Here is a 21,062-nt window from a genome sequence, read left to right on the forward strand (position 1 = left end):
CATTTGGAAGGTCTTTGAAGTCATGCTATTGCTACAGCTAGCTAATACAAATCTGTATACAAATGATGTCAGTTTGACTGCTCTTGCTTATACCACCCGTCTTTATCACATTTTCCTTGACTTTACCTTGACTTTTTTTTTTTTTTTTGCTAGAAGAGAGGAAATATAGTTAGTATGTATCTCTGAAGGCTTTATTCTTCAATCATTGTTCAGCCAAAACTTTTATCAGATGTGTTGAACAACATAGGATTACCATGACACACATGGCTTTCCTTCGTGTGAAAGCTAAACTATAAGGAGAGCACTGGACTGCACCAGATCTTGACCTGATTTTAAGTTAGGATGCAGCTACAGTATGAACCCAGACATGATGATAGAAACTGTTTCTAGGTACAGTGTATTACACATAATCTCTAATACCTGAATTTACCAAACTATAAGATAAGAGATTAGGGCATACAGCATTTGGAATTTACATTTACTGATGCTATGAAATTAAAACCTAGAAAGACAGAAAGATAGAAGATAGAAATATATAAATAGAAATTGCAGGCAATGTACAGCTTGAATCACAAAGGTCTCATTGTTTAATAGAGTTAAATCCAGTTGGAGGCCGGTCACTAGTGGAGTCCCTCAGGGCTCAGTACTGGGGCCAGTTCTCTTTAATAACTTTATCGATGATCTGGATGAGGGGATCGAGTGCACCCTCAGTAACTTTGCAGACGACACCAAGTTAGGTGAGTGTGTCGATGTGCTTGAGGGAAGGAAGGCTCTGCAGGAGGATCTTTATAGGCTGGACCGATGGACTGAGGCCATCTGTATGAAGTTCAACAAGGCCAAGTGCCGGGTCCTGCACCTGGGACGCAACAACCCCAAGCAGCGCTACGGGCTGGGAGAGGAGTGGTTAGAAGGCTGCCTGGCAGAGAAGGACCTGGGAGTATTGGTTGATAGTCAGCTGAATATGAGCCAACAGTGTGCTCAGGTGGCCAAGAAGGCCAACAGCATCCTGCCTTGCATAAGAAGCAGTGTGGCCAGCAGGTCTAGGGAAGTGATTGTCCCCCTGTACTCGGCTTTGGTGAGGCCACACCTCGAGTACTGTGTTCAGTTTTGGGCTCCTCGCTACAAGAAGGACATGGAGGTGCTTGAGCGAGTCCAGAGAAGGGCAAAGAAGCTGGTGAGGGGTCTGGAGAACAAGTCTTACGAGGAGTGGCTGAGGGAGCTGGGATTGTTCAGTCTGGAGAAGAGGAGGCTCAGGGGCAACCTTATTGTACTCTACAGTTACCTTAAAGGAGGCTGTAGCGAGGTAGGGGTTGGTCTGTTCTCCCACGTGCCTGGTGACAGGACGAGGGGGAATGGGGTAAAGTTGCGCCCGGGGAGGATTAGGTTGGATATTAGGAAGAACTTCTTTACTGAAAGGGTTGTTAGGCATTGGAATAGGCTGCCCAGGGAAGTGGTTGAGTCGCCATCCCTGGAGGTCTTTAAAAGACATTTAGATTTAGAGCTTAGTGATATGGTTTAGTGGAGGACTTGTTAGTGTTAGGTCAGAGGTTAGACTCAGTGATCTTGGAGGTTTCTTCCAACCTAGATGATTCTGTGATTCTGTGATTCTGAGATAATCTAATCAGGTGAGTTTTACTAAACCACTCTGGTAAGTAAGAAATGCACTTAGGTTTAGTAAAACCTTATTTATTAATAAGGCATCAAGAGTGTAGCATGCCTAGGATGAACCAAACAAAATACTGCAACTGGCAAATCTTTTTTAGGCAAAAGTTGAACAGGGGTTTTCTGACTACCTAGTCATATCATACATGTGATGGTACTGAAAACTACATATATATACACGTCTATAAATCCTCCTGCTGAATTTCATTTTATTAGTGTTAGCTACTGTACATGCACACAATTCAGCTTAACACCGGGGAATTCTACACCAGCAGACTTTTGGTGCTCTGAGAATTGCACAGAAGCCTGCAGGGGAAATACACATTAAACTTGTAATTTCTGGGTCCCAAACCATCAACAACATGATTATCTTTACTCTCCATGTTCTGATCAACATTGCATAGTGCCTTCCTAGCACAGCTGGTGTGTGTAGATCCATGTTAAATCCATGACTTTCTTCCTCTATTTTTTTCTCTGAAATTATCTCCAAATGTCTTTTGTCGTGTCAGTTGTAATCTGCACAAGTCTCCTCAAAGGTAACACCTCTTTGAAAAGTTTCATCTGTTTGCTAATCTTTCCTATCTGCCTCTAGATTTCTCCATACCTAGAGCATTCAGTGAGGTCTGCTGGAGTTATGTCAATAAAGGATAAAGCATTAGATTATAAACTTTTCAGGAGAGCAAACATAGCTTAATATTTGTTTATAAAGTGCTGTGTAAATTTGAGGGACTGTAAATTTTTATTGCTAATAATCATGACTCTGAATTACAGAGATTTCAGGAAAGGTCATATATTCCAAGTAGAGTCTACGATATATTAAAGCATTCAGAAAATTTCATTAAAGGAGTTCCAAAAGTACTTCACAATTTCAATAAACGACTCCTGCGGATTGAAGATGAAAAATGTAGACACCTTTATGGCCTAGTTATACTAGATAATTGTTTGAAAACATCCATGGAAGGGGAAAAACATTGCTATGCCTTTATATTTTATCTACATTGGTACAGTTTGCAAAATATTTTATGTTATGTTTTTAGCCTACTTACAAATTATATGTATATATATATATTTAGCCTACATGATAGTTTCTCCAAATATTTGAAAACCAAAATAATTTGTTAGAATATAGTATTTTATCTCTAAGACATGCAAAGAATACCAAAAGGTTTTCAGCTGCTAGCAATATGATCCTAATTGGTTTTTAAATGTTGTCATTAAGTGTTTACATTGGCAAACACAACTAAAGACATCATCACAAACATTACATTTGTATATAATAAAGTTATATTTTAAAAACCTTCATAGTTTAATATTGTATAAAATAAAATACTATAGCATAAGAATGACGGTATTTTTCACACATCAAACTTGTTGAATATAGTAGAGTATTAAATATATTCTTAAAGCTAAAACAGATATTAATGTTGGCCCAAAATTGAGATGTTATTCTGAATCATTACTGACAGAGAAATGTGGATATGAACATCATTCGGGTTCATCAATTGGTTTATAGAAGCATATATAAGTATATATAAGGTTTATATAAGTATAAATACATTAATTAGAAAGGAGTAATAGAGTTTTCCTATTCTTAGATGATCATTAAAATAATACATCTACTAATATAGTCCATCTTTTTTTTTTTTTAGTTTGGTAGACACTGAAGATCAAAGCATATTGGGGTGTACTATGAGTGCATTTCAGACTGCAGAAAAGGGCAAAATGGGATTTCAAGAATATATTTGATATTACAATGCACTCTGTTTCATTTGCCTTATACCTGTTCCATTCAATGTGGAAATATAAGTTAAGCTGTAATAATTTTTTTCCTTTATATTTCCTGTCAAAAACATCAAAGACCTCCTCAAAAAACTGAAAGAAGTTGGTAATAATTTGAATTATCGACTTTTCAGTTTTATTATTGATATTGAGTCCATTTGAAAGTGCTGAACCACACAGGGTTTGGAAATGAAATCAGAAACATTCCTTATGCTTTATATGTGTTTTAGTTATATCAAATTTGTCTTTTCTTCTTCGTTCTACAGGAAGTGACTGGTTTCTGGAAAAAGTAGAAATCACAGATGCATCTAGGAATTCAGTGTATTGCTTCAACTGTAACAGGTCAGTAGATCAGTTCATTATTACTCTGTAGGTGCTGTTTTCTTCATAACAACAACTACTAGTGGTCTTTTTAGTCTCTCAGTTGTTTCTCTTCCGGTTTCCTAAAACAGTACGAATTTTGAAACCATGCTGTTTTTCTATCAGTCCATCCCTGGTAACTTTTGAACCTTTTGACCATTTTCCATCTAATTTGCCAGAAGAATATTTAGAGGAAGACATTGTATTTTTCCATGGTATTAAAACTGGATGGCTGTAGAAGAGACAGACGTATTTGAGTGCCTTTGCTGAGAGAAGATAGTAGTATGCCATTTTCATGAAGTAGAAGCTGTCTGGTGAACCATTGCACAAGTATTAGCACATATGTAGCTCTGACTAGCATATCATATGTACACAGACATGAGAGGGAATTAGAAATAAGGGATGGTGGGTGGATAGTAGGATATGGCAGTATAGATACAATTCTGGAGAAAAAAGTTTTTTTTTTTTTGTTTTTAAAATAGAAACATTAAAATCCTTCTGTTTCAATGTCTACCTAGTATCGGTCTAAGATATGTTCAGCTGAATGTAATAAAGTTAACAGAATTTTTTTTACAATGACACGTAAGAGGTAAATTTAGAAATTTATTCAGATAAAGGGGTTTTAGGGCAAACAGGTTCTAATGTACAAAGGGAAGATCCACTTCAGTCTGTGTCAAACTGAAACAATACACTTTCAGAAGTTGCAGATTAAACTGAAAGGTATATTTGGGGTGACCATCCATTACAGCATACAGTTTGCAGCTTAATACATTTCAGAGTAAACAACAGAAGCAAATACATTCTTGTCTTTCTAAGTGTAAAATAAAATTTTAATGCATCTGGAGAGCAGAGAAGTATGACATCTTACAAGTTTTCAATATCTAGGAAGAGGGATGTTGCCTGGTGATCTGAAAACATAAATGGTAGCCAAGAATATTTAATTTAATTCTTCAGAATGTTTCTGTAAACTTGACAATTCATCAAAGCCAAATCTCAAACCTGCAACCAAAAAAAAAAGCATCTATTTTTTTAAATTTTATTTTTTATTCCTGGATAATCGGTTAGACTCTACAATCTAAGTCATGAGAGTGCAGAACTGTTAGCAGCCTCAACAGAAGCTTCAAGCCCTCAGTGCCTGACAATCCTGGTCTGCAGCTTGCAGGGGCCAGCTCTACAAAACATGATTAATGTCATGCAATATCTCAGAATATATCTCTACACAGCACTGCACTAAAGTCTTCATGTAGGTTCCATAAAACTTCCTCCAAACACATGTTCTAATCTTCTAGATACCTAAATTTAAGTTAATGGGCATGAGCGAAATTTCTTAGATCACAATATCACTTAGTTGTGCAACACAATCCATGAGAGGATTTTCAACTGATGTCATAGAATCACTGAGTGGTTGGAAGGGACCTCTGGAGGTCATCTTGGTCAACCAGTGCTGAGTGGAGGTGAAGGATCACCTCCCTTGACCTGCTAGCAACACTTCGCCTAATGCAGCCCAGGATACCATTAGTGACCTTTGCTGCAAGGACACATTGCTTGCTCACATTCAGTTTGGTGTCCACCAGGACCCCCAAGTTTTTTTTTCTGCCAAGCTGCTTTCTGTCATCGTGGCACCCCAGAGTATTGACTGACACAGAAGCTATGGGGCACTCCTGAGATACAGGAAACTATAAGTACATGTCCCTTTTCCAGCTTGCACAAAATGCTTATGTCATATCCTACTGGGTAAATAGTGAATGTGTTTATTCTCTCTCCTCCCGCACCCACCCCAACAAAACAAACAAACAAACAAAGATTCCTCTCATATCCTCTGATACAAATGTTGTCTCTAAAAGACATTCATCATTGAGAAATGTGAAAGGAGCTCTGCCTCCTTTACTAACTTGGCATTTTATCTGGCAAGACTAGTTATGTTGCAGCCTGGAACTGTTTGGCTTCAGATGTATCTCCCAGCTGTTCAACAGTGCAATTTCAGATGTGAACTACGTTAATGCTATACCAGCTGGGAATTCCTCCCATACTCGTTACTAAGTAGAAATGACATCAGCTAGTCTGGAATAAGCCTTGCAGAAGCATTAAAAGGAGCAGAAGCTTTGGAAAATCTCTTTGGAAGTGAATGCCATTGCCTCCATGGTTCCAGTTAACCAGTCTATCTGAGTTTTAGATTCAGGCGGGTTTCTGGTATAGTCGATGGTAAAACCCCTGTAGGATCTTATGGGGCATGGTTAAGGCCCACCAGTATTTTGTAAGCCAAGGAGATATGAGAAATAAACAGTTCCTGGTATGGAATAAATGGACAATAGCTTACTATCACAGAACACACTTTCTTACTCTAAAATATCCTGATTTTTGCCACTCAATGAAACAATCTGCTCATCACCTGTTGTTATGCAATCTACACATAAGATGTATGTATATTTAATATAGTTATACAGTTACTTTAAAATCATGCATATATGGATACTGAAAGAAACACCACTCTTCAGATTGGTTACTCCTACTGTATAAGTCAATGTTGAAACTCTCTTAGAAATAAAAAGGTGCAGAAGCAAGCCCTTTGTCTGTTTGTTAAGTTTTATATATAGAAATATAGAATTATTTAGATTGTAAAAGACCACTAAGATCATCAAGCCCAACCATTAACCTAGCACTGCCAAGTCTACCACTAAACCACGTCCCTAAAAGGCATCTACACGTCTTCTGAATATACTGTATCTATGAACATGTTCTATGCTTTTCTCTTTAGGTGGCTTGCTGAGGATGGAAGTGAAGGCAGCACTGTGGTGCAACTTTATCCATAGCTCCTTGTCTTCTGATTCTTTCTGAGTGTACTGCTTATCTAAATTCCTGCTTATTTGATTTACTTGTATTTTATAATTCTGAAGGTATTGTAATTACTGTGAAGGAATGTCAAAACAATGCATTAAAAACATCACAGTAAATTAAACATGTCTAATGTGAACACTGCATTCCAATCCTATTAGAGCTGCTCAAAAATTTTTCATGACTGAAATTTAGAAAACATAAATTGAGATCTGTAACATGGCACTGTGGACTTGAGCTGAGCATTCATGGTGGTAGACATATGTAGTAACGTTTAAACATTTTGATTTCAGTAATAATTTGTGAATAATTTCAATTTAGCTTGGGTCAAATCTGTCAATAGTTATTAAATTGATAAATTGTTTCAATTTCAACATTTATTAAAATTTATATTTCCTCAGAATCATTTTCCAAACAAACCGCACAACTCTTTAGACTTAGCATGTATTACTTCCTTTTCCTACAAGATACCATGTATGTAACAGTCAGGAATAAAGAACGTGTTATTCAGGAGTTCACTCTGTGTTAGTAAGTTTCCCACTGACATTTGATTGCAAAATCTTGTGGCTGAGCCAGAACCTCAGCTAAGAACTTTTAAGAGAGACTTTTCATCATCTGTTATCACTACCATTGCAATAGCTTACCGGGTAACTTAAGCAACTCTCTGTTCAGCTTGCTGATTTTTACAGTACTCATTCTTACGCATCCATCTGCCTCTCTAAATCTATATGTGTGAATGCTTTTACTTCAAAAAATACCAGTTATTTATGAAAATGCACAATAAATAGAAAAATATTTAGCTATAAATGCAGGAATGTCTAATAAGTAGATCAATGTTTGTTTTGGTAAACTTTCATATTGCCAGAGTTGACTGAGTTGACTGAGGAAGAGTTTAGGCTACAGATGAGTCTGAAATGAAATCATGAGTTACACACCACTCGAAGTTTCATGTATGTAATCAGAATACATATACTGTATATTAGTTACATAAGGCATCTCTCTGCTTAATCAAAGACCCCACCCTTAGTACCTCCAAAATTTAAAATCTGTATGAAGATCTGAATTTTAGACATGTTTCACCTTTAAGGCACTACCACACTTTGTAGCAGCAATGTGCTTCCTATAATTATAAGAATTAAATAAATTTCTAATCTATGAAATGTTGTCTGGCTTTTTAGTATGTTTAATGTTTATTTACTCACATTATTATTTGAAATGAAGAATGTTGGCCAGTATCTGCATGGGTGATGAGATTTCAGTTGTTACTTTGACTCAGAAAATAATAAATATAACAGGTCTTGGTAGGTACTTTTATTTTTATCTACCTTATACTTCATCAAAGGAAGAGCTGGTGAAGTGTGGATGTGATCTGAGTGAGCAAAGGAACAGAGTAAATTTCTTCTGAAAGTGCTCTTTTTGCTTACACTGCTACCATGCGCACTGGAATGGATTTAAAATTGTATCCCTAGAGTGCACAGTTCACTTACTTAGTATCAGTATTCATTACACTGAATCACTTCGTTGTGATCTATTATGTGATTTGTTTCATTATTATGTCTTTCATTAATAGTTTGTAATACTAGCTCTCTTTGATGCCATCTCTGATTTATCAAGTGTAAATAATGCCTTCCTAATCTGTTTTTCATTACTAGCAGTGAATACCCTCTTTCAGCAGCTGGCATCCTTATTTGAAAATTATTTCCTCTACTTATACAGTGTACAAATCAGATGTTGGATTCACTTACCTGGATCCAGAGTCACGTAAACACCTCCACCCTTTTACATCCAGAACACCACCACAGAAGAGGGTTTCATTTCAAGTGCATCACGGGTGCTTGCAGCACATATTGCTAGGGGATTACACTTTGATAAGAAAGCTTGAAATACCATAACGTCCTTATCAGGTCTTGCTTCAAAGACATGCCAGTTAGCATATTTAGCTTGCGACGAGAGCTAAACTCTAACCTTGCCTCTTCCACATGGTATACAATGATGCCTGTTGTGTTTGGCACGCAAGTCACTTAATCTGTGTCCCCTGCAAGTGGAAAGGGACAAAAGAGCTGGCCAGAGAAATACTGCAGAGGTGCCAGCTCATGTGCACTCTGTTGTTGCTGCACAGACTAGGAGCCTTGCTTTTCTGCTGCCAGCAGCCCACCCTGTACATAGAGACCCCGAGCATATATGACATCCGTGGTGCCTCCACAGGGAACAGGGGTGTAGCACAGAAATGAGACTGCCTGGGTCAGCAAGAGACCCAAGCATTTGGCATCCTTGGGAGCCACGGAAGGAGCAGGTAACTCAACCAGTTGGAAGAGGCAAGGCTGTAGTGAAGAGAAGGGTTTGACTTTTGCTGCCTCTCCCTGCCTCTCCCTGCTGCCTCTCCCTGCTGCCTCCTGTCATTACAGATGACAGGGCACTGGCTAGAGGATTTTGTTATTCTTATTATTGCTATTATTATAGTGAAGCAATAACAGTTCATTTTACAGAGAAAGCCTCAAGCTCGAGCTGAGTGCTAAAATACAGACTCTAGAAACATAGCATAGACTCTTAAACATAACAAAGTCTGATGGCAACCATTCAACTCCAGTATTAGTTAACTGTATCTTTTTTCCATATCTAGTTCTTCTGGTGTGCTTTTATAGATATATGTTAAGTTGATCTAGTTGACGTATTTCTGTCCATTCAAGCCCTATGAGTATCTCAGTCTCTTCTGTTAATGATGTTAAGGATTTCAAAAAATATAGCCATGTTCTGACTGACTCATTGGACCATTTAATCTCTGAGCAATTCCAAGTACTGCCTAGCTGAAACTCGTCATACTAAAGAAAGCATTCCCTCCCCCTAAGTATATATGAGCAGTTGTATTAGATCTATCCATTTTGTAGCTTGTCAGCTGTGGAAATGGAATCAGAATAAGAAAAAAGGATGTTCCAAGTGCTCCTTTGAGTTCCTTTAGAAGTCTTGGATGAATACCATCTAGTCCAGTGGGTTGTTAGTGTTAGTATTTATAGAAGTGCTTGCAAATGTAAGCATCCTTTGCTCACACATCAATTTAAAATGCTCCTTTGGACTCCTTCCCCATAAAGAAAAGCAGCAGTCTCAAAAAGTCAGCGAACTCCTCTGTACTGACCAGTGCTAAGAAGCATCAGAACTTTCTGTGCTGTGCCTGAATCTTTATTTTACAACTCTTTTGCTTGGCATGAATTCACTTTCATAGAATTATAGAATGGTAGAATGGTTTGTGTTAGAAGGGACCTCAAAGATCATCAAATTCCAATTCCCCTGCCATGGGCAGAGATACCTCCCACCAGACCAGGTTGCTCAAAGCCCCAGTTTTAAACAGGTGAAGCAAAAAAATGGGAAAGAAAATGGGACTTATTACCGTCTTTTTCAAACTTTTGAAAATTCTTAATTGTGTATTAAATGTAGTCTCATACATAGGACATGTTAATATTCCCTTGAGCATTCCATAAATGCTTTTTCCATTTATTATAAAGTGTGAGTTACTTGCTTGCTTCTTGGGTTCTGCACGCAGAATGGCAGTGAAAGAGTTGTACGCCTTGTACAAAGCTTGGCTGTAAGCTCACTTCCTGTGATGTCTTCCCATATGTCTATGTCTTCTGCTATCGCTCATTATATATTTATGTCTATATTTGATTATGCTTTTAAATACATAGTATGAAGTAACATGAAAGGTAACTGACATCCCATTTCTAATTAATAAATGTAAATTTAAGAAGTCTTGAGTTGAATCTTTCAAAATGCCTAAGAAGCCATTTCTTCTTTCATATATAACATTAAAGTCGGTATGGTGTCATCAAAGCAGTGATGCTCTCAATCATTCTGGCCCCATAAACTTGGACTTGTTGTTTTGAGTAAGCAGTGGAATGTATTGACATATATTTAATGCCTAGACATTCTGGAAATAAATATAACACAAGAAACTACAGCCCCCAATTCACCATGAAATTTAAGTATACACCTAAAACAAAAGTATATGCCTAAATCATAAGTATATAAACTATCCCACTAAGCTTGATGTATAGTCTAGTTAAAGTCTGGTGTGCACCTAAGAGCCCTGTTGAATCTCCTCCTTTGCAGATCTTCTGAGGTAGGTGCATTTGGGTTGGATTTTCATGACCGACATGTTACAAAGAAGAGATCTATGTGTAAGAAATACATCTAGAGGTATATTACAAAACTAAGTAATTTCTGAAACCAGTGAAGATTTCAGAGTATTTTTTGTAATTGAAAAATTGAACTAATATATTAAAATACTTGATTCACCCTTCTCAATTTTAAAGACAATTTTATAGTTCAAGAACATTTTTGTGTGAATCTACCTGTAGACCTATAAATAAAGTAATTTCAAGCTAAAGCAAGCAAGCAATAATTGTTAATACTCAGTGTTTTTTAATAGAAATTTAATATTGATTTTCTAAATAATTTACCAATTTACCAATGTATTTCTGATTTGAGTTTTTGTTAATTTAATGAAATACTAGTTTTATTGAAAGGAAATGCCTTCTCCCTTTCCAGTGAAGTATCTATGTTATCAGAAACCCCTTGTGAATGAGGCTATTTGGGCAAAAAGGCAATTAAATAATTTAGTGTGTAAATATTAAAGTTATATTCTATATCACAACTTCTACTGGCATTTGTGTAACCTAAACACAAATCTGGTGAAAGCATCTGAAACTTGTGAACATTTTGTAAAGTAATTTTCATTTGCCGATTCTAAAGTAATTGAGTTGCATGTTTGTATGCACGTGTGCCTGAGAAGCTCTGCTTTCATATGGAATACTGCTTAAAGTCAAAAGTACGGAAGACACACTACTGAGGCTATGTCAGAGTGAATGAATAAAGAAAATGGATGTTCATCAGATTCTCTGTCAGATCACTCCAGCTTTACATCATGCACAACAAGATACAGTGCGGGAAAAGGCATGTAAAACAGGTATAGGAAGGTAGTTAGAAAAGAAGGAGGAATGAAGGAAGGAGGAGAGGGAGCAAATTTGCTAGCAGAATCACAAGATCTTCTGGAAGAAGTCACTGAAGAGCTCCTTATGACTTGGGACTTCATTTCTTTCTGAGGGAACCTTCTTGGGAGCACTGCTCAGCAGGAGGAACCAAGCCCTGCCAGAACAGCAGTGTTCTGCACATCAACTTCATGACACAGAACTGCCAGAACTGGTCTCCAAAAGACTGAGTCTGGTAAGAAATGCAGGCTTTTGTGCCAAAATACTGCCACATGGCATTGTTCTAATGCTTCAGTTACTCTGAGCTAGAAGAAAATGCAGAAAGGTTAAGCACCAAGCAGCATTTGCCAGAAGTGCTGCCCACTGAAAGAAAATAGATTTGGGAATAGTCTGGAATGGATACATGCAAAAAATGTCATAGTTATAGAGAATAAAGATATTCTAATGGTGAAATGAGAGGACTACAAGCAGAGCTTGAGTATATTTTGGTAGGGCTTTCTTTGCTATATAGCTAAAGAAGACTGTGAAAATGATAATGGTTGGGAATCTGGGGAAAAACAAAACAAACAAACAAACAAAAACAAACAAACAAACAACAACAACAACAAACACTGAAAAACAAACAAAAAAACAAACAAACAAAAATCAGTGGAAAGATAAGAGGACTGGAGCCCAAAGTATTTCCTGGACATTTAGGTTTGAGTTGTTAACAGTCTACAATGAAAAGCAGGAAAAAAAAAAAAAAAGTGTTCCTAAACAAGACAAAGGTGGTTTGCAGTTTGGTGTTTTAAGGAGGATTAAAAAATAAATAAATAAAGCAAACAGCAGCTGCAATTCAGAACAAGGCAAAAGCAGTACTTGTGATACCCCTGCAAATGCTTTCTTCAAAGAAAGGTGGAAAAAAAGAAAGCCACGAATAAAATGTGCTTCAGAGAAAAAAGTAGCTTTACATGAGAAATGGATGTGTCTGTACTTGAGTTAATGAAATATGTATTGATGTCTGCGATCACATTTTTGCCCTTCAATTATATTTCATAATTAATAATTTCTGAGGTTTAGCAACAACATTGGCTTGCTGAAGGCATGCTGGTTTGTACACTGTGTGTATACAAACTTTTCTGGCCCTGATACAGCTCCATAGAATCTATGCCAGTGTAACAAAGAGGAAATTTGTTTCTGTTTCTTGGAAGCAATTTCTTCAACACTTACATATTATTTGGGACCCTTTCCATTTGTTATCTTTTAAAGTAGAAAACAAAACAGAAGACATTCCTCTGGAAGTATTACACAGCCTTGAATTTAATTTAGGTTTAAATGTTCATCTACCGCACTGCCTTTGTTTTGCAGAGAGATATTTTAAGTGTGAAAAGCAGTGAGAAAGAATATTATTCCACTCAGAAATACCACAATAGCTGAATCCAAGAAGAGAAAAACAGACCAAGCAAACAAAATAAACAAAAACAACAACAACAAAAAGAGGAGGAGAGGAGAGGAGAGGAGAGGAGAGGAGAGGAGAGGAGAGGAGAGGAGAGGAGAGGAGAGGAGAGGAGAGGAGAGGAGAGGAGAGGAGAGGAGAGGAGAGGAGAGGAGAGGAGAGGAGAGGAGAGGAGAGGAGAGGAGAGGAGAGGAGAGGAGAGGAGAGGAGAGGAGAGGAGAGGAGAGGAGAGGAGAGGAGAGGAGAGGAGAGGAGAGGAGAGGAGAGGAGAGGAGAGGAGAGGAGAGGAGAGGAGAGGAGAGGAGAGGAAAACGTCCATTCTCTTCGTCTCTCCCATCCCAACCATGTGAGGCTAGGGTTTCAGCTCCAAGAGCACAGTTCCCTCAGCAATCCCATATCACCCTATAACCTCCACTATAAATTTGTAGCGTCTTTTGGATCTGTATATGTCAAGCAGACTGAGTTAAAGTAACTTAAAAGGCACACTAGAGCATTTTATTAAAGATGTAATAATAAACAGAATAACTTGGGAACTTGTTGATATATATAAACCACCAACTTGCAGATAAATTAGCTTCAGTATTAAGCACCTTCTCTGCTGAGTAGGGAATCTTAAGTGGATATATTGTATTAAATATAGGTGCTGACTGAATTATTAAAATATACCTCTAGAAAGAAGCAATTTGCATTAAAAGTCTAAGGCAATAAAGATCATATGGACCATAATGAGAGTGAAATTAATGTGGGGTTACAAAAGGAACAGAAGTAAAAGTACAGCTATACCACTGCAACAGAGATTGCAGAGCAAATGTATATTATTTAAGAACCATTATGTGATGATGTAATTAAAGACTCTTGTGTGGTAACATGCAAAAGAACAAGCAAAATTAGGCTTATGTGTGCTCTTCACCTTTCAAAGCCTGATTTCTGTGTGCTTAACACTCCTTGAATAATGCAGCAACGCATGCTATAATCTTTTCCTGAAATCTGAGGCATGTATCGGTACAAGCTAATCTCCAGAAGGCAACTTTATACTTACCGTGCACATTCAAGAGTTAGAAGGCATAATTTTTAGCTGTCCATATAACTTCTCTTTAATTAATGAATTTGAAAGGGCTATATTTAGTCAGATATCTTAATGTAACCGTACCCTATCATAGTCTCATTGGCATTCCCATTAAGATATTCCAGCAACGTGGTTGAACTGTCTCACTGCTCTATTTTAAGGAGGGAAAGGAGGGAGAGGGCATGCTTCTAAAATATTCTGCAGGGAAAAAAAAAAAAAAGAAAAAAAAAAAAAGGTAAATCAGTCGCTCATCCCGTACCTTTTGGGTATGTACCCAAAATGAGCAGAAGGGCCGAGGGAAGGCAGCAGACGCTCTCCCCACCCACGGCAGCGGGGGCTGATTTGGGGGACGGGAGGCTGCCGGCCTTCAGCACCGGGGAGCCCCCGAGGGCGGAGGCTGCGCAGGGGCAGCCCGGGGGTGCCGGCAGCTCCGCCCTGGGGGGCTCCTCGATTAAAGGGGACCTCTGCGGGCACCCCTGCTGCCGAGCCCCGGGGGGCGAGCTTTACAGAGCGGCCTCGCTCCGGGGGCAACCGGGGCTGCGGGGATGGGGCGGCGAAACGGTCCTGGGGGATTTTGCATGGGGAAGGGTGTGGGTAAAATGGGTGGGCATCAGATGGGTAGGCATCAGACGGGTGTGCATCAAATGCCATTTCTCCGGGTGGAGGAATAAAGCGGTGTCTCCTCACCTTCCCCCAAACGCCTCTAAGAAAGTGTGAGTCACGACATAATTTGGGAATCGCACCTCTCCCGCTTGCATCTCGCCAACTTGCGGCAACTAGAGCAGCGTTTCCGACGGGACGGGCAGGGCAGGGGCAGGGGCAGGGGCTGCTCAGCGAGGAACTCGCCGGGCTCCCCGCGGACCCCCCCATCCCCCTTCCTCGCCCCGACGGCACCGCGCCCCTCCCGTTACCCCGGGGCACGGCGCGCCCCGTCCCCACCCCGCCGCCCACCGACACTCCCCAGAGGTGCCTCCGCGCCCCCCCCGGCTCCCCTTGGCCGCCCCGTGCCCTTCCCGGCCGGGCGGCGGCCGAGCGCCCCTTTCCCCTTCGCCGCCCCTGCGCCGGCGCCGGTGCCGGTGGCGGTCGGGGGGCGGCGGCGGGGGGGGGAGGAAGGATGAGGTCATCCTCTTCCTCGGCGTCAGTCAGCTGGGCGGCGGCGGCGGCGGGGCGGGCGGAGGCGGGCGGGGAGGCGGGGAGGGATGCTCGGCTCCGGGCAGCGCTGCCCTGCCCGCTCCCGGCTCGGGCAGAGCGCGGCGGCGGCCCCGGTACCGCCGGAGGAGGAGGAGGAGGAGGAGGAGGAGGAGGAAGAGGAGGAGGGGAAGGCGGCGGCGAAGGGGGGAGCGGGCTGAGCGCGGCTCGCCGCAGGCAGGCGGCGCTGCGGGCGCGGTCGGCGCGGAGGAGCCGCCCGCGGGCGCGGGGCGCGGAGCCGGGGCCGCGGGGAGCGGCGGGGCCGCGGCGGAGGGCGGGAGGCAGGAGGCAGGGGGAGGAGGAGGAGGAGCAGGGGGAGGCGCGGGATAAAGGAGCGCCCGGCGCTCCCGCTCGCTCTCCGGCGGGGCCGAGGGAGGCATCATGGCCGCGAAGTCGGACGGGCGGCGGAAGATGAAGAAGGGCGGCGAGGTGGCGTTCACGCCGCTGCAGAACTCGGAGCACTCGGGCTCCGTGCAGGCGCTGGCCCCGGGGCTGCCCGCCGGCTCCGGGCCGGGCGGCGGCAGCGACGACGACGAGGCGCCCGGGGGCGGCTGCTGCGGCGGCGGCGGCGGCGGCGGGGACGGCTCGGGCGGCGGCTCCCGCTGCTGCTGCTGCTGCTGCTGCGGCGGCGGCAGAGGAGGAGACGGCGGCGGGGGCGGCGGCGGGGGCTCGCGGGGCTCGGGCGGGGGCTCGTCCTCGCTGTGCCTGCGGCTGGGCAGGGAGCAGCGGCGCTACTCGCTCTGGGACTGCCTCTGGATCCTGGCCGCCCTGGCCGTGTACTTCGCGGACGTGGGCACCGACATCTGGCTGGCGGTCGACTACTACCTGCGGGGCCAGCGCTGGTGGTTCGGGCTCACGCTCTTCTTCGTGCTGCTGGGCTCCCTCTCCGTGCAGGTCTTCAGCTTCCGCTGGTTCGCGCACGACTTCAGCACGGAGGACAGCACCGCAGCCGCAGCCGCCGCCGCCGCCGGGCACTGCCCCGGGGCCGAGAGCAAGCTGCTGGTGAGCAGCAGCTCGGCGGCCGCGGACATCGACGCCGCCCGGCCCTGCACGCCGCAGCGGCAGGCGTCCACCGCCAGCAAGAGCAACGCCACCAACAGCAGCAGCAGCGGCAGCAGCAACGCCGCCGGCAGCGGCCCCGCCGGCAACCGCGGCGGCAGGTCGGCGTCGTGCGCCTTCTGCGTCTGGCTCCTGCAGTCGCTTGTCCACATCCTGCAGCTCGGGCAGGTCTGGAGGTGAGCGGGAGCCGGGAGGGGGGCCGGGAAGGGGGCGGGAGAGCGGCCGGAGGCTGTCAGGGGTCCCTCCTGGGGCGTCCCGCCCCGTCGGGGGCCGCCGCGCCCGGCTGCAGCCCCCGGGCGCCGGGACCCGTCGGAAGGTCCCGGGGAACCCGTGCGAGGAGTTAGTGAAGAAAGAAGGGGAAAGGGGGAGCATCCCGACGCTATCCAGCCTCTGCGGCGTGCGTGGCCGCCGGCCGGGAACTTCACTGGCAGCAGCGAGGAGTTTCGGGAAGCGCCCGTGCACCCCCCCGGTGCGGGGTCTTGGCACGGTGTGGGTGGGCAAATGCTCTGCTCTGCATCCGCTCCTTGCCAAGAATATGTGTTTGTACGTATGGGATGTAGCAGAGAATGCCTCCTCCATCAAACTTTTGAGCCGCTGCCGGCGAAAGCGCTCGCAAGCAATGGTGCGTGCTTCACCGAAAGGGTGTGCTCAGGTGGGCTGTGGAGGGCGCCTGCTGAAAAGGGAGATGACATCATAGTTTGCAAAAGTAATGTTTTCCTGGGTTTTAAGCACACTTCCAGTGAAGAATTTTGTGGAGAGCAAACGCCCTGAAAATACATTTCGTGCTGCCCAAGCAGGGCAAAGTTCAGCGTGCGCAGAGTATTAGGAGATGAAGTTTCCATCTGGGATTGGGGCAGACAGGTGCTGCGTTGTGCTGCTCATCCAGCAGGGCAGGGCACTCAAGCAACAGTTGAAAGCATTTTGGGGGTTTCTCGTTCAATGGGTGGAAAGGAAATACCTCAAGTTTGCTTTGGAAACCCTACTATTTCAGAATTATTTCATTAGAGAGTTTAATTCGTTGTTACTCTAAACTTCTCTCCCTTGGATTCTTAATCTCATTCGTAATCCCCGATGTGGTCAGGGACTATTTTTTACTCTGTTCATGCAGCTCAGCTCTGTTTGTGGCCTTTAAGCATCAAGGTTCACAAGTGCTACAAGGTAACAGACTGAAGACCTTGGGGTGCCATAGCTGTCATCCACATTTGAGATGCTGAGGTTTATTATAACAAGTAGAATTTTCTATGCTTGTGAAACCGACTTGAAGTTACTAGTGTGCTTGTTATAAGGTATGACACAACAGGACTGGAAAAGGGATTTCTGAATGAAAAGTGATGCTTTGTTCTAGATCTTGCGTGCTTGTAAGCTCTTGTATGCTCTGTCTCCATGGCTGAACCCAAGATAAATTTAGGACTTTCTGAATGAGATGGCTTTTATGTAATGTTTAGTGCCAGTTCTCTAGAGACAGAAGGGTAGATATAATGGCTCAAGTTGTACATACAAATTCATGTCAATATTTGTCTGCATAAAAGATAGAGTGTGTGACATGCTGAGTGACACAGAAGAGAGTTTAACAACTCACGTCATGACTCTGTGTTGGAAAACACAAAGAGAAGGGGGTTGGGTGGAGCAGGGTGTGATCAGCAGTATTGTACAGCAGTTCTGCCAGAGGAGGTGCCTGGGATTTACAGCTCTCCAGCTGCTTGCTTTTTGGTGAAGCGCAATCTCTTTTAACATAAGATTTGCTTCTTTCAAGACTACCTAGTCCTTTGTATTTAAAGCTAGCTGAGCTTCTTTTAATCATGTATAGCTTTTCTTCATGTTTATGTGCAGTAGCGTAAGACTACCAGAATATTAAATTGACAGGGCATGTTAGGACATTATTTATGTTTTAGCCTGTTATGCTCTTTACCTTTTTCTTCTTTCAGTGAAATAGAGACATAGAATTGTTTTTCTGTCAGTAATTTAGCAGTGCTTGTGTTTGTTGTTTTTTCAAAAATGTACAAATTATGTGGTCAATTGTATGCAGTCTTGCATATCAGTGCATCATAATTAATTAAAGTGACTTCATTTTAATTCCCTGGGTATAACCCTCATAAGGGAGATCCTTAGCAGCCATCTGAAACCAATAATAAGTGTCAAAAAGGAGAGGTCATATCAATCCCTGAGAAACTCTGTGTTTAAATGAGGACTCAGAATTAGCATGATTTGTGGAAAGTAATTATGATTTTCTGGAAAATGGAGCGTACACGATTTGTAGTCCGAAACTTCTTCTCCACAGTGTCACATCTGCACTGCCCTGAGCAAACAGCCCCATGAGAGTTTAGGCTGAAGGAAGATCAAGTGTATTTAGTCGCACGTGTAACTCCTCTGACATAGCTAAACAGACCTTGGTGGCTGTGTTAACATCACAGTCCCCACAGGTGAGAAAAGCCCTGTTTTGCTTTGCTCTGTGCCCCCCTCTGTGTGTTTTCTCTCAGCTCTCAGTTTTCTCTTTCTTTTTTTTCTGTTGGCCTTGGTTAAACCTCTCCTATACCTATATTTAAGTTTCCTAGTGCTTATTGTATTGAATTAAACACAAGTGACGAATGACAGTGATATTTCTGTCATTTCTCTGTTGACAAAAGCCCTAGGTATGAGAACTGAGGTTTGGGTGTTTGGTAGTTTTGCGTGTGGGTAAGGATATCAAGGTGTGTGAAGAGAGGTTTGTTTGTGCCTTGTTGTGAACATGGGTGCTCACTCTGGCTTTATTCAGCCTTCATTGTCCCCTGTCTCCTCTTAAAGTATTAAACCAATTCTTGAATTATTCAGTTTCCTTTCATTTGTTTAAATGCCAAAGATTTGGGGGGAGTTGTGTCAACAGTTTATTTAAGGAGGCCATCCTGAGGAGCACTGGGCACACTTGGCAGTCCCAGTGTCCTTGGATTAAAAAAAATAGTTTAAAAATATGTTTTTAGTTATTAGTTCTGTAGGCTGACTTTTAACAACTCCAAAGCTTTTCCCCATTTTGCATTCAAGATTAATTTTTGTTTACAAAGCTATTGAAAGCTGGATCATTGAAAATGATTGTGTGTTAATTTTAACTAAAATGTGCTAATGGGAAATGAATGAGGTCTTTAATGCGGCATGGAACAATACTGTAAGTAGGCAATCTAAAATTATTAAAACAAATTTTTGCTAGAGTGTAAAGAAGGGGAACTGCAGGAACAGCTAAGCTGCAAATCAGTTCCGAATAAAAGAGTGTCTTTTTTCTTTTGAAATTGGTATAATTTTTCCCTCTCAAATCATAGAATACCGAATTCTTCCATTTTGAAGAATAAGCACATAAATACCTTTTCTAAAATTTTCTTTTCAGGGGTGTTGGATATCCACAGACTTCCTGAGAACACTGTCCCTCAGTTAAAATTCCAGTGGAGCCTCTGAGGATTTGCTTGCCACAGCTGAGTGCAGACACAAGGCCTTTGTTGGCAGCTAATTTTGTAATAAAATATGATCACTGATGAGATTTTCTGGTTTTTGAAAATGCATTGTGCCTTCAGAGGTAGATACAGATACATTCCTTACCCATACTTACATGAAAGCCACATTGTGGAGCCCTGTTCTCCCCAAAATGTAATGAGAGATGTGGCTTTTTATTAGCAGACTCTAGGGAGTACAAAGAAGATACAACGCACAGGGTCTTTGTATTCCATTGTAAGGAAGTGAATGCTTTAATATTCCTCCCCAATTTATAGTCTGTAAGGACTTTGTGGATGTATGTGGGCCAGTAGGATTCAGATAAACTATTGGCCTTTGAGCCTGGCATGAAAGAATGTAGACACTGCCCTTGAGCATCCCTTTGATACACTGAGCATCCCAGGCTTAGCCCTGGCTTTCAGATCTTGCAGTGGATAACAGGACATGGTGACTGGATGCAAGAGATAATAGCATTCATTTGGTGTTTTTAGAGACAGGTGGTTTCCTTGAGAGCTTTTCTTTTTTTTTTTTTTTTTTTTTTTTTCCCACCTGGATGAGATTCCACTGGTCTGGCCGGGGGTTTAGGGGACCATGAGTTGTGGAAACTGGGCAGACAAGAGGAGGATACTGGAGGAGTCAATGGTGCTCCTGTTGTGGTGTCTGGGAAGCAAGAAGTAGGTCTCCAAGACAACTTTGTACCTTGAAGGGGAATGGTGTGAGCAGGCTGCCTAGGTACTCAGAGCGCTCAGAGGTTGTCATTTTGTCTGAAAGGCTGCAGTCAAAGTGCCTGAGAGGCAACTGTCAAGCTTCTGTAGCCGACAAGGCCAGAGGAAGGGTGAATCATTGGAAAGAGGAGGACTTTAAATTGCCCTTTAAATTTATTTCTGGGTGGATGAGATGATAGTGAGATGGCTAAGTATATCCCTGTCGACAGAATGAGGGGTTTTGGCTGAAATTTGCTAGCTGTGTGGGAACCCACACAGAGGAGGAGGAAGATAAGCCAGCTTAATCACTGACCCTTGCAGGTGTCGCTTGTTTGGGGCAGTTTATTCCGAAGTGGGTCTGGTTCCCTGGATCATAGAATCACAGAATGGCTTGGGAAGGGACATTACAGAACATCTAGTTGCAGCCCCCCTTCCATGGGGAGGGATGCCACCCACTAGATCAGGTTGCCCGGGGCCTCGTCCAACGTTAAACACCTCCAGAGATGGGGCATCCACAGCTTCTCTGGGCAACCTGTGCCAGTGCT

The 21,062-nt window shown here is 42.7% G+C and overlaps 1 protein-coding gene and 1 long non-coding RNA gene across 2 annotated transcripts in view; both read left to right on the top strand.

Moving 5' to 3' along the window:
* The first annotated feature begins 6 nt into the window (after positions 1-6).
* Positions 7-7,788, top strand: LOC308189073. The gene is made up of 2 exons (XR_013945998.1): positions 7-3,783; positions 6,557-7,788. It is a non-coding gene; the product is annotated as an uncharacterized lncRNA (long non-coding RNA).
* A 7,765-nt stretch (positions 7,789-15,553) lies between these two features.
* The window catches only part of XKR4 (XK related 4), a 231,222-nt gene continuing 225,713 nt past the window's right edge, over positions 15,554-21,062 (top strand). Inside the window, exon 1 of the mRNA XM_080581177.1 lies at positions 15,554-16,536. Within this exon, the coding sequence (XP_080437303.1) occupies positions 15,683-16,536 (854 nt within the window). The 5' untranslated portion in view covers positions 15,554-15,682. The remainder of the gene's footprint in view (positions 16,537-21,062) is intronic.

Source organism: Anser brachyrhynchus (genome assembly GCF_964034855.1).
Source record: "Anser brachyrhynchus genome assembly, chromosome: 2".
NCBI classification, from domain to species: Eukaryota; Metazoa; Chordata; class Aves; order Anseriformes; family Anatidae; genus Anser; species Anser brachyrhynchus.